This window comes from Crocodylus porosus, unplaced genomic scaffold (genome assembly GCF_001723895.1).
Source record: "Crocodylus porosus isolate Cpor-Errol unplaced genomic scaffold, CroPor_comp1, whole genome shotgun sequence".
In the NCBI taxonomy this organism is placed as follows: Eukaryota; Metazoa; Chordata; order Crocodylia; family Crocodylidae; genus Crocodylus; species Crocodylus porosus.
This window is the reverse complement of record NW_017728943.1, coordinates 2,459,885-2,483,625: the sequence shown is the minus strand read 5'-3', so window position 1 is coordinate 2,483,625 and position 23,741 is coordinate 2,459,885. Positions and strand designations below refer to the sequence as shown.

Sequence of the window (23,741 nt, the reverse complement as noted above, 5' to 3'; positions counted from 1 at the left end):
CCCCCCAAAGTGCAGGGTCTGTGGCAGTCACCCCAATTCACCCCGCCCAAGGGACGGCTCTGGTTACAGGTCACTGGGTCATGGGAGAAGGGAGAATGCCCTGCTCATCCACCCAGACACGTGCCTCCAGCCACAGATAGACGGAGCCCTTTGGCCCAAAGTTGGGGAAAGGGCATTAGGAGCTGGTGGGGGCAGGGGGAAGAACCCAAGGGCTTGGCCCACTGAGGCAGAAAGAGCCTAACCCTTTGCCAAAGCCAGGAAGCTCCAGGGGGTTGGGTTACATTGTTTGTCAATTTTTTAAATTCATCAGCGCGGGGAGAAGGGGGGTGGAGGGGGGGCTGGACCTTCTTATGCCAGCCCCCTCCTGGGTTGGCTTGCGGTCAGTTAGTTCAGTGGACTAGTCTTTTCTGGGGGGGAGAGGGAAGGGTGTCGCCTTGCAACCGAATTTCCTTTCTCACTTGCCAAAGAAGGGGGAGGAAGTGGAGAGGAAAGAGGATTTGGTTTCTCTAAGACCCAGAGGAATCCACGCCAGGGCGGTAGGCTGTGCAGATTGCAGAAGGGTTAGAGCATTCGGTCTCCATCACCAGCCATTCAGGCGCAGAAAGAGACAGAAAGGGGGAGGAAGAAGAGAAGGGCAGAAACAGGAGGGGCAAGGGATCTCCACACCTGGCCGGACATGGCCAGAACTGAGCTACCCACTTAGGAGATCCCGCAATCTGGTCCCAGCCTCTGGCAGCTGAGCGGTGGACCAGTTTTGCCTTCTCCCATCCCCTCTCCCCCCCACCCGCATTTCCCTTTCACAATGCGAGCCGCTGTATTGTAGATAGACAGCACAGCCTAGCCCCTGCCTACAGCCAAGGGGTTCTGGTGATGTGAGTCCACTGCAGCAGGAGACAGAGAGAGGAAGAGCCAGACAGACAGAAGAGGCAGAGCGAGGCTATGTGGTGTAGGCGACAGGCAAAGCCTCCTCGGTGAACCATGATGAAGACTGAGCCCCACTCCTCCAGCCCCAGCAGCAGCAGCAACAGCAGCAGCCTGAGAAGCTCCTCGCCTCACAGGAATGCCTACGAAGCCGGGATACAGGGCCTCAAAGCCACAGAAGATGCCCTTGGCACCGAGAGTGAGGAAGCCAAGAAAGCCAGGAGCAAGAAGTATGGCTCCAACGTCCACCGGATCAAGAATATGTTCCTGCAGATGGGGACCACTCCGGTGAGTGAAGGGGCTTGCGACCTGGCCAAGGTGAAGGAGAAGCCCGTCAGGCTGTCCTTGCCCAGGGCCAGCAGCCTAAACGAGAATGTAGACCACAGTGCACTGCTGAAGCTGGGGACCAGCGTGTCGGAGAGGGTGAGCCGTTTCGACTCCAAGCCTGACAAGCCATTCTCCAAACTCCAGGAGACCCGGAAGATCTTCGAGAGGAGCCTCCAGGAGAAGGAGACGACCAACAAACTCCTGCTGAGGAAGGAGAGGGCTGGCTTCCAGGACAGGAAGCTGGATGTGGTGGTGAGGTTCAATGGTAGCACTGAGTCCCTGGACAAGCTGGACACGGAGGCCGTGTCACCCACTGTGAGCCAGCTCAGCGCTGTTTTCGAGAAGGCTGACCTGAGGAACAACCTGCACAAAACGCCTGGCAAAGTTGGGCCCCTCAACTCCAAAATTGTCAGCAAGAGGTCCCGGGTCTTTCTTCAGAGCCAGGAGGCGGGCAAGGCGGACCCCAGGGTTGGCGATGGGCCTTCACTGCAGGCAAGAGTCAGGCAGCTCGAGAGTGAGAAGGCCCAAGCCAAGCCAGCTGCAGGGGGCCAGGGCGCACCCCGGGTGGGTGACAGGGACGGGGCAGGTCCACGTTCCCAGAGTGTCCAGGAGGTGAGGAAGATCAAGCCGGTGGAGGTGGAGGAGAGCGGGGACTCAGAACAGGAAGCCGAGGTGGTCGAGCGGGCAGAGGAGGTGGCTTTTGAGCAGGACAAAATCAAGGGTACCGATGGGCAGACACCAGGGCCCGACCTCAGGGCAGAGGTGATCCAGGCTGAGGTGATGGTTCACGCAGCCTTGGAAAATGGCAGCCTGGCTGCAGAGAAACATTTGGAGGCCCCGGAGGTGGCTGCTTTTGCCGAGGAGGTGGGCAAGGCCGAGGGGCAAGAGGAGGCTGACCTGGGCGACGAGTCCAAGAAGGAGGACTTCTCGGAGGCTGACTTAGTGGACATTAGTGCCTACAGCGGGCTGGGGGAGGACTCGGGGGGGAGCGGGCTGGATGAGGACGAGGAAGCCGATGGCCTGTATGAGCCGGAGTCAAGCTGCTTGGAGATCCCGGGACTCTCGGAGGAGGAGGAGCCGGTGCCCAACCGCAAAATCCACTTTAGCACAGCACCCATCCAGGTAAGAGGGGCAGGTGCCATGGCACCACCCCAGGGGGAGGGCAGCGCGGGGCACTGCAGCCAATGGGATCTGCTCTGCATTGGCACATGGTGTTATGGAGGGGACGAAGCCCTGGGTAAGGGGGTGATTCTCGTTCCAGGGCCTATGGGCAGGAAATGACAGAGCTGGGGACTGCAACCCAGGCATTCTCAGCTCTGCGCCTCCCTGCTTCCCAGCCACCTGGTTGTTCCCTAACCAGCACCCCAACTCATCCCAGAGGCTCACAGGGCAATGCCAGGACGCTCTGCTTCCCCTGCCCACCCCAGCTGGCCATCTGCCCGGGGACTGGTGTTCTCAGTGCTTCCCCCCCACAGGCCGTTTGTCGGCAAGCGCCATTGAAACGCAGCACTTCTGGGTTGTGGGGGCTGGTAGCATGCAGGCAGGATGCAACAGAATAGAGGCCAAAGAAATGTCGGTCAAGAACGGCGAAGCTAGGAAAAGGGTCGGGGGCTGCCGAGGTCTAGGCAGGGCAGGCAGGGCCTTGAGGAAGGTCTGGTTTCCCTGCCACCTCCACACCACTGTGAAAATCTGTCAGGTCGAGGTGACCCCATTGCGTTGAAGGATGGGGAGCCTGAGGTGGTGGGTAATAAAGCCATTCCTTGTAATAGGAGCCAGCAGAGTCCTCCTGCCCCTTCTCCTGTGCAGGCAGAACCTAGCCCAAACTCAGAAACCACCGAATATTGACCCCCTGCATCCCACGGTGTGGGGCAGCTGCTGGGTTCGTTTCAGAGCCAACGAGGCCGTCCTCTGGCATTTCAGACCGATCAGTGTAGTGTGAATGTCTGTGTGTGTAGGCCCGCGTGGAGGGCTCCGGATGGGGCATGTGACTTCCTGAATGGTGGTAGGGACGGGGAGGAGGGGCCCTCCGTGGCACAGGCTAGAGAGCATCATGGAGACCATGAGTGCCAGAAGGCTGTTCCCTGGTCCTCTTCTGCCTCCCAGATGGACCCTGCCCCTGGGTGCCTGTTTTTTCTCTAGGCTGCACAGCCTTAGTAGGACGAAGAAGGCTTGCAGCTGCAGGGAGGGCTAAGGGGAGGCATCTGCTATCCAAGCCAAAGTCAGGGGGTGTCTCTCCACTTCTTCCTAAGCCTGATTCTCCACACGTGTCTCAGCACCTTTGGGTGCCCCTGAGAACTGACCATGCTCACCCCAAGGCCAAACTGCAGTGCCAGGCTCCTCTCTGATGTGACCCCCCTGAGCTACATCAGGGATAGCTTTTGAACTGGGGTATTTGAAGTACTGTGGCTGAAAAGTTAAAGGGAATGGAGGCCAGATGTCCTTGCATCAGTCTCTTCCCAGCCCTCCTTGGCAGAGAGTGGTGTGGACTAGGATGTAGGGTCTCATTCTGCGTTATTGCCACTGATCCCAGCTGAGCCTCAGACCCAGGTCAGACCCCTGATTCATGGAGGTGGGGGAAGGCAAGGGAAGTCACTTCCTTCCAGATGGGGTGCTCCTGCTCCTCTCCTCCTCAAGTGGATGTGGAGTCCGACAGATTCACTGAAACATTGAGGGCTGGCGCACCACACTGGAGGGCTTCAGGGCAGGCATCTCACTTGGGGCAGGAGAGCTACTAAAGCAGAGTGCTGGGTTTCACCGCCCGCTCTGCCCCTGCTAAACTGGGTGGTTGAGGGAGTCCTTGCTGATACAGCCAAGTGTGGGCAACAAGGCTGACTGAGCTCCTTGTGGGTTCACTAGCTGCCTGCAAATGCTTGGGCAGCAGGCACTGTGGAGCAGAGGAAGTACAGCCATCAGCCTGGCAGCTTGAGGCCATCTAAGGGTGCCAAGGGGAGGAGGGACCTGATGGGGTCCCTGCAGTAACCTAGCAGGGAATGGGAGTTTGGTACCGGTCAGCTTCTGATCTGTAAGCCAGTGGCTTGTCTTGGCTTGGTGGTGAGCACTTCCTTATGGTAACCCCCTCTTCTTCCCTGACATGAGCTGTCCCAGTGGCTGGGCTAGTTCTCCTGGTAAAACCCCTTCTCTTGGGGCTGAGCTGTCTCAGCACAACAGTGGTAAGCCCTAGCTTAGACCTGGACACTGGTGGGCTGGGAGCTGCATGTGCACAGTGAGAACTGGACATTCCCCACTCAAGACCCCCTGCTTGCTCGAAGCTTCATGGTAGAGCTGTGGCAGGATGGGGAATCACAGAATCCTAGAAAATTAGGGTGGGAAGGGACATCAGGTGGTCATCTAGCCCAACCCCCTGCTCCAAGCAGGACCAGCCCCAAGTGGATCATCCCAGCCAAGGCTTTGTCTAACCGGGTCTTAACAACTTCTAAGGTTGGAGATTCCACAACCTCTATGGGTAACCTGGGCTACTGCTTTACTATCCTCCTAGTGAAAAAGCTTTTTTTAGTATCTAACCTAAACTTCCTTGCTGCACCTTGAGACCATTGCTTCTTGTACTGGCATCTGCCACCACTGAGAACAGTTTAGCTCCATCCTCTCTGGAACTGCCCTTCAGGTAGTTGAAGGCAGATCCCCCTTCAACTATCTTTAAATCCCTCCTCAGCCTTCTCTTCTCCAGACTAAATAATCATAGAATCATAGAAAGAAGGACCAGAAGGGACCTCTAACATCTTGAAGTCCGGTCCCCTGCCATGGGCAGGAGGTAAGGGGCTCAACTGAGCTCAACGAGCTGCTTGTACAGCCTCTTCTTGAACACTGCCAGGGTTGGCAACTGCACCACCTCTGCTGGAAGTGTTCCAGTTTATGGTCATCCGTACGGAAAAGACTTTTTTCCATATGTCTAGCCTAAATGTTTCCCTGACTAGCTTGTGCCCACTAGTCCTCATCCTCCCAGGGGGTGCTTTTCTGAAAAGTTGCTCTCCCAGATCCTGGTGTTCTCCCTTGGCATATTTGTAGGCGGCTATCAAGTCACCCCTCAGCCTTCTTTTACTCAGACTGAACAAACCCAGGTCCCGAAGTCTCTCCTCGTAAGGCCTATCCCCCAGGCCCTTGATCACGTGGCCCTTGATCATAAGCCAGTTCCAAGAGCCTCTCCTCAGAAGTGATGTCCCAGCCCTCAAACTATTTTCATTGCCCTCCACTGGTCTCTCTCCAATTTGTCCATATCCTTTCTGTAGTGGGGGGCTCAAAGCTAGACACAGTACTCCAGATGTGGCCTCACCAGTGCTGAATAGAGAGGAAGAATCACTTCCCTGCTGGCAACACTTCTACTAATACAGCCCAGTATGTAATTAGCTTTCTTTGCAACAAGGACATACTGTTGACTCATATTCAGCGTATTGTCCACTGTAACCCCCAGGTCCTTTCCTGCAGAGCTGTAGCTTAGCCAGTCAGTCCCCAGCTTATACAGGTATATGGGCTTGTTCTGTCCTAAGTGCTGGAACCCTGAACTTGTCCTTATTAAACCTCATGAGATTTCTTTTGTCCAATCCTCCAATTAGTTGAGGTTTCTCTGAATCCTAGCCCACCCTCCAGTATATCTCCTATTTCCCCCAGCTTGGTGTCATCTGCGAACTTTCTGAGGGTGCAATCCATCCTGTCTTCCAGGTTGTAGATTAAGATATTGAACAACACTGGAAAGAGAGACCACATCTCATGGGCCCCAGTCCAGTGCTCTAGCCTGTAGGTCACCCTTCTGTCCCATCAATTAGCCTTCGGCTCCATCTCATCTATTGTTTGGCCTGTCTCGGGGAGGAGGAACAGCTGGGAACTTCTAGGAGTTAGGCATGGCCATTCATTACATTAACCTTTGCTACTGCTGGACAGGAGCGGGTTCCTGGGCACTGGGGAATGGGTGTTTCTCCTTCCCCATCACAAGGCCATTTTGGGAGGCTGGGTTGGTGGTTCTCCTGCACTGCCCAGACAGGACTGAGATCAAGGCAGGAGTACAAAGGGAGGAGTGTAGGGTAGAGGAAGGAGTGGGTGGCTGGGAGCTGAATGCCGGTGCTGTGCTGATTTCCAAACGGTTACACACCCTGACCCAGCACAGCAGAAGTGAAAATGAGGAAGTGTGCGCATGGGTGAGATGCATTTGTTTTATGTTCAGTGTCTGCACCGGGCCTGGGACCTCAGCCAGGCCCCTGGGGCAAGCTGGGGGCAGCAGAAATGTACCCGAGAGGGACATAGAGGAGGGGTTTGGAGGCAGCTAGCCCCTGGGTGCTGGGCTTCTGCAGGTAGGGAAGTTCCTCATGCCCCATGGGATCAGGAGGGCCCAGCGGGGCTCCTGATTAGAGGGAACTGTGAGTGCCCTCAGCCCCTGGCCTTGAGGAGAAGGCTCATGTCAGCTCCCTCATTACTGCTACCTGGGAGGGTATCACTAGAAAGTGAGTCCCCTTGACAGGACACTGCCTTTTGCCATGGGTTAGAACAGTGCCCCACAGGCAGGTGGGGCTTCCCCCACAGCTACCTGAAGTAGGGGTGGTGATGGGGAGTCAGGATCCCTTCTGAGCACTACCCCTGCAGCACAGCGGGTCTTTGTGCCACCCCCTGGCGGCCCAGGCAGTGCCACACCTTCCATTTGGTCCCTGACAATCCCCATGCCACTCTGCTGGCTGGGGCATGGCTGGCGGGCTACAATACTACAAAGGCAGGTGGAGATGCCCAGGATTATGCTGGTCGCTGTCTCTGGGACCTGTGCAGCTATTTCTGGGCATCAGTGATTAGCTCCCACTTGTATCCCCTTGACTGAATGAACAGAAATTGCTTTGTGTTGGTGTTCAGTTATTTATAGAGACGCGGCCTGGATTCCATGGCTGAGTCAGTGCCATCGGTTCTGTCCTTACCTGGGGCCTGCGGGGTGAGGGGCACCAGCCGGCTGCAGTGTAGGCATCTCTGCTTGTGGTTAGGTGGCACCCAGAATTCTCCTGAGAACTCTGCTCCCTTGGGGCCCTACAGGAGCTGGGTGTCAGGATGGTGCTGAGACCCTTTGTGAATCTGGCTGTTGACACAGCAGGGAAAGCGAGGCCTTTATTGAGGCAGTTAAAATAGCTGAATATACCTGGTGCTGAGGACAGGTGCTGAGGACTGGGGAAATCTGCATTTGCTTGGACTTGGAGGAACTGGTTTTGTGCTTGCTCTTCAAGCCTGGAGAATGGTAGGATTTGCCTCTCAGCACTCACTGTTTGCAACTTTCATCTCTTCCCAGGGCATTTTTATTCCACCTCATCCTTTGTGGAATACAGCAGGCACTGGTGTCCCTTCCCTCCTGGGTTTTGAAGAAAGTCCACCCCAAGGAGAGCTTTTTTTGCCTTGTCTGCCTAGGGGCAATGATCTCAGCAGTGCTGTGCTGGGAATGCTTGTGGACAGGCTTTGTAGGCAGCAGAGGGAGTTAAGGAGGACCATGTGTGTTACTATAGGTCCAAATGTTGGACTGCTTTGATGCGTTTCCTCTGGTGCATCACTGCAAGAATAGCAGGTTGCAAAACTGGAGGGGATTACCCAGCAGATTTGACATGGAGTTGAATTTGGGCCCTGTCATCCTGGAGCCAGAGTGCTAGTGAGCTGTGAGGGGCTGGACTTTCACCATTATCTTCCCCTAAAATTGTCCTCATTGCCAGAGTTGCCCAGCAGCCCCAGCTCCAGCCCCCACCTAGCTGGGATTAACACCTATGCATACTGCTGGAATGGGCATCCCCACTGACTGCCCTTGTGGATGCTCAGGCTTGCTACTCCACCTTGCAAGAGCCAGTCCATGCTGAGCTTGCAATCAAAGGCGGGGCGGGCAAACAGACGCACAGAGGAGCAGAGTAACAGGTTTAAGGTCACCTGTCAGGTTGGGACAAAATAGGAACAGAACCCAGGTGTCCTAGTGCAGTGCCTTTCCTGCTCCAGGCCACACTACCTGTGTGGGATTTGTCCATTCCTTTCTCTCAAATAGCTTTCAGGCCCAGTGGGTTTTGGGATAATCCTAAGAGATTCTTGTGCCATGCTGTGAGCCCCACGGACTCTATCTGAACCCACCTGCCTCCTACTCCTTCTCCAATACAGTACTCTTGGCTGTTGGGTGGACAGGGTTAAGGTCAGCATTGTCAGCATTGTTGATGCTGCCCAGGACACAGAGCTCCTGGCTTCCCTAGCCATAGTACCAAAACTTGAAGTCAAGCTGGCAGATGCAGGGAACCTTGGATTCTTCCTGGATAATGAAGCATTGGTGAGAAGTTTGTCCTTTTCTGGGATGTAACTATGCCCAAGGATTAGACCATCACCACGGGCATCTGGGAACATAGGCACTGCACTAACAGCTCTTCCAGAATGTGGCCTGTGCAGTGGTTGTCCCCTCCTGGCATGGTTGGCCTGGAGCAGAGTAGGCTGAGGGACAATGCAACAGCTGCCTTTTTGGCCAGGGGTTGGACATCTTCAGACCAGCCACAGGTTGGTCTAACAAGCCAGGGTACCCTGGCTGGTTGGGTAAGAGTCTCAGCTCCTCTGTGGCTTGGGCCTGATGTGGTGTGGGGGGACCACAGCAGGCATGTGAGATGCATTGCACACATATAGGGCACAGATTGGGAGAGTGGAGGAATAATGCTTTTTCCTGCCCCTCCCCCCACTTGCAGGGTCCCCTGAGAAGGATTCAACACTAAAAATCCCAGCCCTGCCTCCCATGGGATGGATCCGGCATTGCTCAGTCCTTATCTCCACAGGCAGTTGGGGCTTGTTATGTTGGAGGGAGGGGCAGGGGCTTGTCTGGAGCCAGCAGCACATTCCCTGGCCCTGGTGGCATTTGGTGTTTTTCTCTCTGCTGTACAGCGTAACCCCTGGGAGGTTCCGTAAGAACCAACCCTCCCCCAGAAGCTACCTTTCAAGCAATCAAAAAATACCTTGAATGCCTCACAGGAGCCACAGGGGCATGAGCGGGTGCCACGTGATGGGTTGTTGTGTGCGCAGAGCTGCTGTCTGCATAGGGAGAATTGACACTGCCCCTTGGTACATTAATGCCAAACCTCCCACCACAGGGGAGTTGCCCTGCCATCCCTGACACTAGCACACAACATTGTGTGCGCTGAGCTGGAGGTGGCCTGCAGGACTGCTTGGCAGTCCCCGGTGAGGGCTGGTAGTTGGGGCACAGGCAGTTTGGCGTGGGACGGGATGGAGGGTTGGCCATGGAGTCAGGGAGAACTCTCAAAGGCTGCTATACTGTTAGACCATCTGCAGTGGGAAGAGTGTTTGATCCATTGCTGTCACAATAAAGAGCACTGCCCAGAGTAGGCAGGCCTCATGAAGGGGAAGCTGCATCTTGGGGAGGCTAAGAGACTTGCCAAGGACACAAAGGAAGGCTGTGGCAGTGCATTAAAGCAGCTGTAGGTCTCCCTGTGTCTAATTACAGGGACCTCCTTTTTCTTCATAGGTAGGTAACATTGGATCCAGGGTGACCTCTGCACCTCTCCCCCTCTCCAGCCCTACTAACTTATGTTATGGCCACCCTGTGGATTCCTACAGGGTGGAGGTGTCACAGGGCTTTGCTCTATGTGCCATGACATTGATCCCTAATGCTCTTTTGTGCCGAGGGTTTATCTGAGCAGTGTTATCCCTCCTTCCTATACCCCCCCGCTGTGGTAATCCCTGCTGTGGGAGAAGCAGATGCATCATGTCAGAGCCTGGCTGGGCTGGCTACGGTGTGGCCCCTGTTGACGAGCCATCTGCTCTGTCACTTTACTACCACCAAGTGAACACGTTGGGGGCTGGAGGCCCCTGCAATGTGGAGTGTGGTCTGTTGCACCCTGGGAGGGCCACAGACACACAGGGCGAGGGTCTGATCAGCTGTGACTCAAGCTACCCAGCTACAACTGATCCCAGGCAGCTGCCTCTGTGCTCAAGCTGCCTTGAAGTGAGGCAGTCGGTTGGCTTGGAGGTAGTCCTGGGCTCAGTTCCCTCACCCTCCACCCCCTGCTCTCTCTACCCTCCTCACACCTACCCAGGTGTGGTCCAGCCCTTCTCCACTAGCAGCATAGGGTTTTTGGGGGGAGAATAATGAGGCCCGATCTCCCCTGCCAGGGTTCCAGTACCAGCAAGGAACGAGGCACACACACATCAGCTGAGGATGAAGCCTATTGCAAGGCTGGGTGGGCCATGTGCAGGCTGGGGAGGAGATGCCAGCAGAGAGTTGGCAGGCCTGTGGGGCACCAGCAGTGCCATAGGCCTGCAGCATCCCTACCACTCCTTCTCCGGATCAATGGGATCTACATGCATTGGGGGGTAGCTATTGCCCAGCCTGGCTACGTGAAGCTACTGCTCTGCTTGGGGAGCAGCTAGCGGAAAGTTTCCAGCAGAGGGGGGCTGCCTGCTCTCCTCCCCTTGGGAAATGTAGATGCCCCAAGCAGAAGCTGCCCATGATGAGTGTTTATGGGCCTGGGGCAGTCCTGTATGACACGGATGCATCTCTTCCAAGGAAGGAGAGCCAGCTCCATCCAGCCTTTGCTTTCATCTCCCAGCTTTGAACAGATGTCTGGGATCGATACCTCTCCTGGCTTTTTGGCCAGGGAGTGTGTTATTGGTTTAGAAATCCTGCCTCCTTCCCACTTTTCTTCTCCCTCTGAGCTCTTGGGTTCTCTTTTTTTGTGTATTCATGTGTCCTCTTGAGATCATCTGTTTCATTTGGGGACTTCCCTTGGATAAAGCAAAGCCAGAGGGGGCCGGGGAGAGGGCTGCTGGAGGTCAGTCGCTTAGAATATAAAAAGCCTTTTAATTGTGAAAGTGCAAGGCCAGCAGAAGGCGTGGAGATGCCGTGTAGGGCTGACGTAAAATCGCAGAAGCCTTTGATAAAATAAGGAACATCTTGCAAAGCAAAACAACTTTGTGGCATCTCCTGGTGACCTTCACGAGTGTCTATTTCTGTTAGGCCCAGAGATGTAGGGTTCCCACACTGGCCTGTCCCCCCAGAACTGGCAGCATCTTGCCAGTCTGTGCAAGAGTGAGGATCGTACTGTGCCAGTATCATGTGTAGCACCTGCAAGATGGGAAGTTCGTGCACAACGTATGCAAATTGTATGGGTTGTGCAGCAAAGATGCCAGTTGCAATGAGCGCACATGGAATACACAGAATATGCAGGTTGTGACTGGGATATGCATATGTCCAGGGTTATGCATGAAGTATGCCAATAACAAGGATCTTGAGTGCCATATACAGGTTGCAAAGAGCGTGCATGGACTGGGCAAGATAGAGCAATCATTCATGGCATGCATCTTGAATTTGGCATGATTTTGAGCAGTTTACTTTCCTATTCTATGCACCACCCGTCCCCACTCCTTGCTCTTTTGCCTCAGTGGGCCGCTGCCGTTTGTGCTTACTGAGATGCAACGACCCCCCCCGCCCCTTCAGCTCCCTGGCTGCCTGCTCTCCCTACCCTCTTCACCCCCCCAGCTCTGGCACCAAGTGTACAAAAGTGAGAGAAAAGTGCTCCCCATGGTCTCTTCAGTTTGTTGCTGGTTTCCCTGGTGACCGCATGGAAGGTGACCAGAACAGGGGCTACAAGAAAAGCTGTGCTCCCTCCTTCATCTGGCACGAAAGAAGAAATAACTCCCCCTCCCCTCAGGCATCCCCACCAGGGCTTTGTGGGCTAAAGCAGGCTGCCAACAACAGCTGTCCATATGGCATGAGCAAACAGGAGTAGCAGAGACTGTAGCAAAGACCCCCCTTTCTGGGGGCTGATAGCCCCTCCGAGCAGATGTGTGTGGGGGCTGGATCCATGCCGTGCCTCAGGGACATAGATATGTATATATCTCAGCTCAGTTCCCATCTTACTGCCATGTTCTTCATGCCTCATGTAGAATGGTGCCAACTTGAACTTCATCAGGGATCTCATACTGGTTGGGGGTCAGTTTTCCCTTAATCCCCATCTCCTGGAGTCAGGGGATTTTCTGATTCTCAGCTTTTACTTAAAAACAAAAGAGTCAAGTTTCCATTGTTGTTTGCTAGGGAGTGTGTTTTTCAGAGCACCCCCCTTGATCCAAGAGGAGGTGAATCTCCCACTGTGCCTTTAGGTCAGGCTGAGGCAATCTGTGCTGCAATGGTCTGTGGTTTGGTTTAGGGTGGGCTGGGAGTTATTCAGTAGACAGTCAGAGATATATCGTTTGACATCCCTAAACCAAGGGTGACTGAACCCAGGGAGGGCGTGACCAGAGACAGGTCACTCAATATGTGACCTGTTCATATACCCTTCTTCTAAAGCAAGTATGGCCAACCTGCAGCACACGTGTCAAAAGTGGCATAGGCAACCTCTGTGTGTGACGCATGGCAGGAAGGAGAGAGGACAGGTAGCACAGCAGCAGACAGGGCAAGGAGCAGAAAGCAGAGCAGCAGATCAGGCAGAGGAAGTGGCACTCGGGGTGGGTGTGTGGCTAATTTGTGGTATGCCTGCCAAACAGGTTGGCCCCCCATGCTCTAAAGCATCTATTGCTTGTCATTGTTGGAGACAGGCCTATTTATTATATGATGATAGTGGACCTAGGCCCAACAGAAACAACAAGCCTGCTTCAGTGGCTGGAGGGAGGCCACCAAATGTACACGTAAATCCCTGGGACAGATTATGAGAAAGCAGGAATGGAAGTGCAGGGTACAAATTAATAACTAGTTAGCCAAGAGAGGACCACTGAGAAAAGAACACTGGCTAGCACCTAATGCCTCTTGAATGTGCCTGAGGAGTCCATCAATGACTCCCAGTGAGACTCTGCCTTGAGATATGCACAGGCAAGATAAAGGAAACTAGTTCCGCAATCCCCCAGGTTTCCTCTGGCCAGCACCTCTTTCCTGATCTGGGAGATGGACTTGTTGGCCAGAGCCAGGAGGAGGTAGACCAGAAGATCCGGAGGTTTTGTGGGGCTTCAGACTGTGCTAGATGAACCATTGGTCCAACCCAGCATGGCTGTTTTTATGTTCTTGTGGCCAAGATGGTGCCTGTGTGGTTGCTGATTAGACTTTGAAGCTATAACCTCCTCAACCCCCTGCATATCCATAGACAGAGGCAGACTCTTGGGCTCAAAATCCAGAAGGTAAATGCAAGAGACTGGAAGGGCCCAATTTCTGAAGAGCATCTCAGAGTTTGGAAACCGACCTCTTACACATGGAGATTTGGAGTCAGGGGCTCTAAGTACTGGTGGATGGCAGCACAGTATGTACATTGCTCTCTGTGGGCTCTAGCTGTCTGGCATTGGGTGCCTGATTTAAAGAGTAAATGAACTAACCAGAGAAGGTGAGGAGGCCACACATGGAGTGCTGGAGCAATGGGAGACAGGGCTCTGAGGTTGCAGTGCTGCAGCATGGCTCAGGAGGGATTGGAAGGTGGAGGAAGTGGCCAGCTCTGGCAGGAAGGTCTCCCTCATTGGGAGGTGGGTAAAGGATGGGTAAGCGTACAATGCTTTGAAACCAAACCTCTGAGTCTTGGGTGCTCTACTGCTCAAGCATCTCTTCTCCCCTCTGGGTATGTAGCCACCACGGACCATGGGAGAACAGAACTGCTCTTCCCCTTCACACACACGATGGCCCCTTTCCGCGCCTCCTACAGCTGCACACATGCATTGCAAAACCAACCAGGGCCCTTTCCCTGCCAAGGCCAGGCAAATAAAGGTCTCTCTATACTCAGAGAATGGGGTTTCTTTGGGTCCTGGCAGCCATTACCCCATCCCAAGTGAGGGAGAAAAGGGAGCCTCAGAGCTCGCTGTATGGGGTGCATGTCGGGGTGCCCGGGGGGCTGCCTCTGCCTATGAAAGTGCCTGTTGGAATTTGCAGCTGCAGAGTAGGGTTTGGACAGGCAGAGGGGGAAGCAAACAAATGGAGCTTGTGTGTCTCTGCTGCGTCTGCTTAGCCATGGACCGCAGGGAGCTGGGCTGCCTGCCTGGACCTGGCATTCAGGCACAGCAAACGCACACATACGCACTCAGGCGGGGTGCAGGGATGTGCAGGAGAGCATACACACTCATGTATGCACAGGCATGAGAGCACTTGCCCAACTAGGCACAAACATATACATTTAGTTCATTAATAAAAAATATCACAGTTATCCGAATAAACTTGCCTACGTGTATGTGTGTGTGTGTGTGTGTGTGTGTGTATACATACATACATACCTATATACATACATACATACATATATATATAATATATGCACTTGTAGTTACACATATGGGTATGTATGTGCCTTTATACACACGTGCACATGAATGCACACACAAAGTGATACCTCTATTATATACATGCCAGAGGCTCCACAGCTGTATTTCTGGGGAGAGGAGGTGGAAGAGTGCTCCCTTCCAGGAATCCCAGAGATCCAACTCCGGTGTTTCTCTTCTCAGGGAATGGGCAGCCTTTTAAAAACCTGTGCTGGTCTGACCCCATTCCAGCTGCCCAATGTGGCAGTGGTCTCAGGGAAATCCTGGTCTGGATTTCTGGCTCCCAGACATGACTGCTGCATTCACGCCACCATGCTGAAGCGCACACGGTTTGAGAGGTTAGCTGTAAGCACTTGGCAGCTTGTGTGTGGGCTGGGCTCCTGGTACAGCTTGGTTTGCTTTTCATCTCTTCAGGATAAGGAGGGATCATGCTGTACAGGGATCTTCCCTTTGTGGGAAGGGAGGGCTGGCTCATGGCCTGGCTTGGATGGCAAGCTGCATGTGTAGGGCACACTTCTCACACTGGAGGATCGTGTAGATGAGGAGCCAGGACAAAATGGACCCAGCTTGTTGCTTGTATCAGCCCTTGCATCTGGATCTGGGACCTGCTCTCCTTTGTTAACTAAGGAGGGTGGGAGTGGGGTAGGCCCCTGTTTATCACAGGAAGAGAGTTCAGATCAAACCCTGTGTAAATTGTGTCTGCGGTGACCCAGTGCCCAGCCTCTTGCTGCCGCTGAGCAAAGGGCTGCATTGCCCATGAGAGGTTAGGTTAGTTATCCCTCTGCATAGAACCACTGTCCACAAGTTAGTCTTCCTGGGGCAGTGAACACCTGCTCTACCAAGACCCAGACCCAACTGCCTACTTGTTTCACATCAGCTACTAGACAGTAACAATGTTCAGCCATTACTGCCCCCCCCCCGGCTATGCTTGTACCCGCTGCTGCCCCTGACACACCCAGCCTCTGGGCTCCTGAGCAGGCCTCTGCTCTACTCTGCATCCATGAGACTCCTAGAGTTTAACTGCAGTGCTAATCAGGCTTCTTCTGGGGAGAAAGGTGATCCTGTTTCCCTCCAGGGAAGAGAGGATCCCCCAGCAGTACAGGCGTGCCCTGGTCTTGCCAGTGCCACTTCCCTTGGACACCAGGGAAGCAGCAAGGGACCAGGCCAGGGGGAGGACAGGGGAAGGGGCTATACATCAGGATTGGAAAGAGTGAGAGCTTTCAGGAGGAAAGAGCAACTTGCCAGCTCCTGCTGGCCTCCATACTGATCCTTCCATTGACTACATATATATGCATCTAACTCTCCATGCATCCTAGGGTCTGTCTAGATATCTGTCCTCAAATGCATTGTGGGTAGCAATCTATTACCCTTTGTGCACACCACTTGCCCACAGGTTGCAGTTATCTTTCTCGATGCACATGCCTGCATGTCCCGACTGAGCATGCTCAGTGGACTACACACTGGCTGGGTGGGTATGCAGCTATATATGTGCACCTGTTATGGACATCTACTGGTGTCTGAGGCTCACAAACATAGACACCTGGGAACCCGTAATTAGCAGGTGGTAGACGGAGGAAGAGGAGGGCATTTCTATGTTTTAACTCAGTTCATCTGAGTGGTGAAATTGCCAGCCTTAGAAGTCAAAGACCTGGATTCTAGACTCCCCATTTACCCAGAGGTCATTTGAAACCTGCATCTCTGTGATGTGAGGTCAGGAGGGTTTGTGGCCAGCGAGGTGGCTGCTGCCCTGGCAAAGAGCAGGTCTTGGGTTTTAGCTTGGGCCCCTCTTCCTACTCCAAAGAAACTTTTCCACTGCTTTCCATCCATTTTATCCCATGGCTACTAAATGCACCTACAGGTTGTAAGGGTTCTCCTCCCTCCGCACCAGTTTTAACCAGAATTTCTGTAGCCAGGTGTACATACAGGTTTATTAACCCAAAGTGGGAAGGAAGAGCCAAAACTGCCAGGTAGACTGCTAGAGAGCTGCTGCTTAGAAATAGGATTCCACTGCTTGTGTCTGACCATCTCTCTGTTCATCCATGCCCCCCACACACCCTCTGTCTATATAACTAGCTATATAACCATCCAGCCTGAAACACACCTGCTATCTGTCTACCTATCTGGCTATCCTCATATACACTGTCTGTCTGTATCTCTCCATCACCATAGACACACTCTATCTATCTATCTATCTATTACTTCATTTATATGTCTTTCTATCTAGCCATCCTTATACACACCCTTTCTCTTTCTGTCCCTCACTCTACCTGCCTCCCTCTTTCCATCCCCATGTACTCCCTGTTTCTGCCTATCTTTATTCCTGCACACATCCTCCCTATACATCCCCTTTCCTCCCCCACTGGGTGCTCTGCCAGCCGCCTGCCACTCCCTTCACCCCTCCTCAGCCGGCAGAGCCAGGAGCTCCTGGTATCACATTTTTGGGTGCCATGCTGTGCCCGCCCCCGCCCCCTCCCTTCTGTCTCTCACACTTGCTCTGTGCTGTAATGGAGCCCCGCAGGCTGTTACAGGAGAAATGAAGCGTGAAAACTCTTCCTTGTGAAGCCCGGGACAGTGCTAATTAATCTGCCAGCGTGCCCTCTGCCTGCCACCCCCAGCCTCCTCAGTGCCACATGTCATTGCAAAGCCTGGCACAGGGCAGTGGAAGGAGCATGCCCTCCTATCTGTGTCATCCCTTCTGCCCATAGGGCTGTGTGAGGTTCCCCTCCACGGTGGGGAATCCAGAGGGCAGCCCCCACACTCATATCACCTGAGCCCCCAGAGGGAACTCCAGAAAGCATCCACTTTCCTCCTCCATCCTTTCCTGTCTCTCTCTCTCCCCCTGAAGATCTGTCAGGTCAGTGTCTAGCTTGACCCCCTCCAAGACCCCCTCATCTGTCCACATGGAGTCCTGGGCATAGACGTCTTGTCAGCATAAGAAGACACTGAACTTCAGTTTTTGGCTCCATGTGTGCCTGAAAGGGTGTGACCCAGCCAGATTACTGAAGGAGCTGTTGTAATAGCTACCCAAAATTCCCCCATCTTGGGCAGGGCTTGCTCTTTTTCACCCTACATTTGGAGAGGGTCCTGGCATGGGTACCCTACAGCTGAGATTCCCATTGGAGCCTTGCACAGGCTTGGAGAAGAGGCAATACAGCTTGGAATCCAGTATGAGCCAAAAATGTGCTCTTGGTGCAAAAAAAGTCAGCAGTGTCCTGAGATGTACTATCAGAAGCATCACTTGTGAACAAAGGAAGTGATTTTTCTACTTTATTTGGCACTGATGAGGCCTCACCTGAATTAATGGGTCCAGGTCTGGATCCCACACTTCAAGAAGGATGTGGATAGGTTGGAAAGAGTCCAGCAGAGTGATAAAAATGATTGGAGGTCTTGGAAACATGGCATATGAGAAAAGGCTGAAAGAATAGGGTTATTTAGTTTGGAGAAGAGAAGACTGAGGGGGGATCTGATCATAGAATAATAGAAAATTAGGATTAGAAGGGACTTCAGGAAGTCAGCTAGTCCAACCCCCTGCTCAAAGCAGGACCATCCCCAACTATAACAAGCTTCAAATAACTGATGGGTAATTGCAGAGCAAATGGAGATGGACTTTCCTCTGTGGCTGTAGGGGACAAGATGAGGAACAATGGCCTCAAGCTTCAGTAGAGGAAATTTAGGTTGGAGATTAGGAGGAGCTTTCTGACTAGGGTGATGCTCAAGCATTGGAACAGGGTACTTAGAGCGGTTGTGGAGTCTCCATCCCTGGAAATTTTCAAAAGCAGTTTGGACAGACTGACTGGGATGGTTTAGTCAGGGATCATTCTGCCTTGGGTAGGGGGCTGGACTAGATGACCTCATTAAGCCTGCCAGCCCTGCTTCCTATGATTTTATATGGTACATGTTCTTCAAAAGCCTTGGGGGGAACTGGACGGAGTTTCCCAGGAGTCTTCTAAATGCCTTAGATTTTCCTCTAAATGTCTCCACCAATACAGGGCACGTCTACACGTCACCATATGGTGATGTTTTTACTGTGCCTTGCTTTAGTAGTTTCTTTTGGAAACTTATAGTGTGCTATAAGCAGGGAGCGTGCTGCTGTGGTGATGTAGCTAGCGATCATGTGTAGACTGCTACACCACTGTAGTGCACCATACGGCAACATAGCTCACCGCTATGTTACTGTAGGGTGATGTGTAGATGCACCCACAGACTACAGTAGGAGGAGGTGGCTGTTCAGAGGAAGAATCTCAGGAAGGGGACTGGTATGCTTCTCCAGGGCCAGGGCTAGCTTAGTGCTTGGATGACCTGGCTTCCAGCCCCAGCTCAATCTGCCTCGCAGTGCTGTGCCTTGGGGTAAGTCACCTTCTGCTACTCTTGGGCAGTTCCATCGTCGGTGTCTGTACAGCATCTGCTTGGTTGGTGCTTGCTCTCAATTGGGACCGTGGCTCATATGTCATGCTGTGCAGCTCCAAGTGTGCATAGGCTCCTTGACTCGGTGGTGGTCTCAGTAGGCCTCTGGCAAATCAGTAATACTGTAGTTGTGTTCAGCTGCCCTGGTTGGGGTGATGCTTCTGAAAGGGCCTTTTCCTTGTGGTTTGGCTTTGTCACAGGAGTCAATAGCGGTGAGCACAGCCATGGGTACTGCTGGCACCTAGAGTGAACTTGAAACTGGCATGAGAACCGTAGGAGTCAATGCCAAGGCAGCTAACGGAAGATTTTCAGGCTTCATTATCCCTAACCAGAGCCATGGGGGGAGGGGGAAGTTAGTAAGAGCCCTGAGCAAGAGACAAGAGGAATTTTCTTTTGAGCTGTTACCTTTACCTGCCTCATGCTCCAGGTGCCCTCCTGGCTGCCATGGCCTGGGCAATGGATGGATAATGGGGGCCCAGCTGCTAACAAGGAAGGTAGCACCCACCCCTTGTATGCATCTTAGCCTACCCTTCCCACATGGGCACTGCCCACCTGGTCTCAGAGCCAGCCTTCTTCAGGGCAAGAGCTCTCATCGGGCTGGGCATGGGGCTCCTTGCCTTAGGTCTTCTCTCCAGGGCAGGGTCGGGGCCTGTTGCCCAGCTGGGTTATGCTTCCCAGCCAGTTTCCCTCCTGTCCCACATAAGAGGGAGGGATGGACATGAGGAATGTGTGTGGGGGGGGTGCATTAAGGATGGATTTAGCCCCTTGGTCCTTGCTTGAGGGAGTTAGCTTGTGAATTCCCGGCTCTCCATACCACGATCATGGTATTAGTGCCTGGATGGACGGATGGATGGAGAGATTCCACCATCTAATCTGTCTGACTAATGTGTCTGATGGGCTGCCAGAGCCCCAGGGCATCTGTGCTAGTCTCCACCCAATTGGTGCTGGATGCTGTTTGCTTCCCCCCCACCCCCTCAGGATAATCAAGGCCTACTGGGGTGGGCACCAAGGCAGGCCTACCAGGAGCCAGTGCACTTGCTGGGTTTAGGTAGGGCCTGAGTGTGTGAAGGGAACAGACACTGCAGCGGGAGTGGGATGGGGGGTTACACCCCCCTCATCCCTGAGGGACCTGACCAGAGATCAGCAGTGAGACAATGTAGAAGCTGATAGCATATGCCTCCCCTGCCTCCTGCAGAAGGACTCACACCCTTTCCCATCCCCAACCCCTGGGGGCTGTCACCTCTTTCTGCTCCTGCTAACTCCCCAACTTCACAGCCCTTTCACCCTTCCTGCCTCCTTCTCCCTTTCCCATCTTCCTTCTTTCTTTTCTCTCCCTCCTTCCCTCCCAGCTCCTTCTCTTATCCCCAACCATCTCTAACTCTGCTTCTCCCTGTTCTTCCTGTCTTGTGGGCACCCTGTTCCTGGTGACAGGTCCCCACAGTTTGGCCCTGGATGTGCTAGGTATGGTGGCCTGGAACTGTGGGGGTGTTTCCTAGCAAACCCAGTCCCCCATCTAAACAGCTGCTGAGCCACTGACCTGGGGCCACCCTGCTACCAACTCCAGGAGCCCCACCAGGGTTTCATGGACCTGAAGCCCAGGGGCTGCAGGACTCACAGTTCCAGGGCCAGGCAGGCATGTCCCTCCAGGGAGGCGTTCCCGTTCCTGTTGTAATTACAGAAATGGGTCCTCTGGCCATCAGGGAGCAGGTCACCTCATAATTTATTCATGATTACATGGGTTATTGGTAACCAGAGACGTGGTGCATTCAGAGGGCAGGTCCCACCTGGGAGATCTGCTGCTGTGAACTCACATAGGCCCCTGGCTTGGAGTCTGGGGTCCTGGGGTCCCGTGTGTTATGCTGAAGGCAAAAATGGTGAGATAGCTCTCTGCCCTGAGAGCTTAGCTGACTCCCAATAGCTATGGTATGATGCACTAGAGGCCAGTTGCTAGAGCCCTGGATTAGCCCTCAGGGCACATAGGTTCTCCTCTCACCTTTGCTTGGATCTTTGTGCAAGTCTTTTTCTTGCCTTGTCCATTCAGTACTTGAAGGCAGGGCTTGGGTCTCACTGTGTTTGGGCAGTGCCTAGGCACTGAGCTGAGCAGGCACTGTCCTCCATTATGCAGCAGCTGACACAATGGAGGTCGGATTTAGCTCAGGCCCTGGAGGTCCTACTGTTATCACTACAATAAGAGAGGGCTTATGCATCCGTGGGCCTGTGTGGGAAGGGGAGGTCAGAACTTAAGCGGGGGGACCATGCACCTGCTGTGTGAGGGACTTGGAGAGCTCAGGGTTTGGCTTTATTTCTACATCTGAAAATGCCTCTACTTTCCACAAGCAAAGATTTCTGGGAAAAACAAAATTAGCTGGGGAATAAAATCCCATTTCCAGCAGAGAAGCTGGAAGGCTTTGCCACCCAAACAGACTGTTTTGACGCTGACGGGATGTTTTCCCCCGGGCTCGTGGAATGTTTCCATGGAGGATGGCTCCATCATGGTGCTTCCAGCTGGCTCTAGTCGTTAACGTTCCCTTACAGACCTGGACCCACATCTCCTTATACCAGCCTCATGCACCAACCCCAGCCTCATCTGCCAAGCCCAGGCTCCCACCAGGTGGCCAGAGTGACACTTCAGTCCCTATAACATAGGGGTGCTTCACTTTCATGGTGAACATGGAGGTCCTCTTCATCTCTGCTGCCCTTGCATTAGAGAGATGTCCCAGCTCTCACAAGGCTGTGTACAGGGGGCATGCGCTGAGCTGCTTTATGGAAGCCTCTCCAGCTGTGGGGGATGTATAAGTGGGCCTGTCTCTTGGGTGTTCCCTCACTAGTGCCCCTTATACCCCGAGCTCCTCCCTTACCTGAGTCTCTCCTGACCTTACCCCTTTTTCCCTGCTGCCAGGTCTTCAGCACCTACTCCAATGAGGACTATGACCGCCGGAACGAGGATGTGGACCCCATGGCTGCTTCAGCAGAGTATGAGCTGGAGAAGCGGGTGGAGCGACTAGACCTGTTCCCTGTGGAGCTGGAGAAAGGTATGAAGTGGGGGATCTGGCCCTGGTGGAGGTGACACTAGGAAGGCTGAAGGCTTGGTCCTTGTGCTGGGGGAGGATAAGGATGGTTTTAAGCCATCCTTGTGCTGCCCCTGCTTTGAGTCTGCCCAATGCCACATACATCCCAGGGGGTAAACTAGAGTGTGACATGGTGTGCCCTAGTGTAGGTCAGGCATAGAGCCCTCACCCCAGGCAGGGAGGCCCTTTAGGCTCCTTGCAGCCCATTTAAGGCCCCTTTGTGCAGGCAGAGGTGCAGTGAAAGGGCTCAAGCATGCTGAGAATCAAGACCTGAGAACCCCCTCACACCACCTGTCCATGTACACACAGTTCCACCCAGCCCATGGGTGCAGCCAGTTCCCACTGTGTCCCTCACTCACAACCTGATTGCTTCACACCAGCTGCTACACACATGCAGCTCTGCCCGGCCTGTGAGCACAGCCAGTTCCTCACAGTCACACTCACACACTCATCCCCCCACACCACCTGCTGCTGCAGAGCTCTGACCAGCCCACAGGCACAGCTGGCTCCCGTGACACTCACACACTCATCCCTTTACACTGCCTCCTGAATCTGCGCAGCTCCACTTGGCCTCAGGCACAGTTGGTCCCTCGTGAAACCCCCACACTCCCATTCACACACTCAGCCCCTCACATTGCCTGCTTGGGAAGCACAGCTCCACCCAGCCCACGGGCACAGCTGGTCCTCCCATGCCTACCACTCTCACACCCTACTTACACACATAGCCCCTCACACTACCTGCCGCACAAACAGGTCTGCCCAGCCCACAGCCACAACAGGCCTTCCCTCTTCCCACTGAACTTGCCCTTGTTCTTTTATATGACTTGCCAACATATTTACAGCTCTGCCTGGCCTGTGGGTGTAGCCAGCCCACCTGAGCACCCCCTGTTCACCCCTACATTCCTCCAAGCTGTCAGATCCTTCTACACACTCATTTGCAAACCTCCACTCAAATGCGCACTCCATGCCATCCCCATTCACGCTTCATCTGCTGCCAGATGTTCACACACCCCTGCATGTTAATGCACATGTATCTGAACACAGGTACATGCACATGCCAGTTCAGGCAGGCACAGTGATTCATGCATATGCAATGGTGAATGCGTGCACACACACCTGTCTGCCTGTCTGTTCACATGTATCCCCCTGCACACACATTATTACATGCACCTGCATATCCACACATACCCATTCCTGCACACTCTGTCATCAGATAGCTGTAAATGCACAGCTTGTGCGACAGGCCCATGGGTAACCCAGTGAGGGTGCCTGCCCCATAGGCAGCAGCTGTTACTAAAGCAAACAGGCCGCGTGGGAAAAAGAGACAGGGTATTGGAAAGCTGTTTTTGGGTGCTTTGGGGCTGGGGAGGAATCTGATGGAGAGAAGGTAGGAGTAATCATGGGACTAAAATGCTAGAGCCTGGGAGGAAGATGAGCTCTGGAGGATCCTAGAGGGCAGAGGCCCTGCTCTAGCACCTCCCTATATTGCCAGGGAGTAAGCAACTTAAAAGCCTGGCAGAGGACACAGGAAATGCAGCTTTCCCTACAGGAGGGGCCTGTGTCTTTCAATTGAAGGGCTCTGAGAGTGAGGGAGTAAGGGTGAAGGATGCTGGTATTACTAAGGGCACCTGTAGGTAAGACCCTGCTGGGCTAGAGCAGCTGCTGAGTTCCTGGGAGCTGAGACAGGCACATGTGCAGCACATGGTAGCTGAAGGAGCACAATACTGACAGGGCAAGAAGCCAGGCCCTTCTCTGAAGTGTTACCAGGGACTGGGGGCAGACACAGGTCTGATG

At 53.7% G+C, this 23,741-nt stretch overlaps 1 protein-coding gene across 1 annotated transcript in view; it reads left to right on the top strand.

Moving 5' to 3' along the window:
• The first annotated feature begins 430 nt into the window (after positions 1 to 430).
• The window catches only part of PPP1R9B (protein phosphatase 1 regulatory subunit 9B), a 46,268-nt gene continuing 22,957 nt past the window's right edge, over positions 431 to 23,741 (top strand). The window contains exons 1-2 of the mRNA XM_019548430.1: positions 431 to 2,370; positions 21,779 to 21,911. Coding sequence (XP_019403975.1) covers positions 979 to 2,370; positions 21,779 to 21,911 — 1,525 coding nt within the window. The 5' untranslated portion in view covers positions 431 to 978. The remainder of the gene's footprint in view (positions 2,371 to 21,778; positions 21,912 to 23,741) is intronic.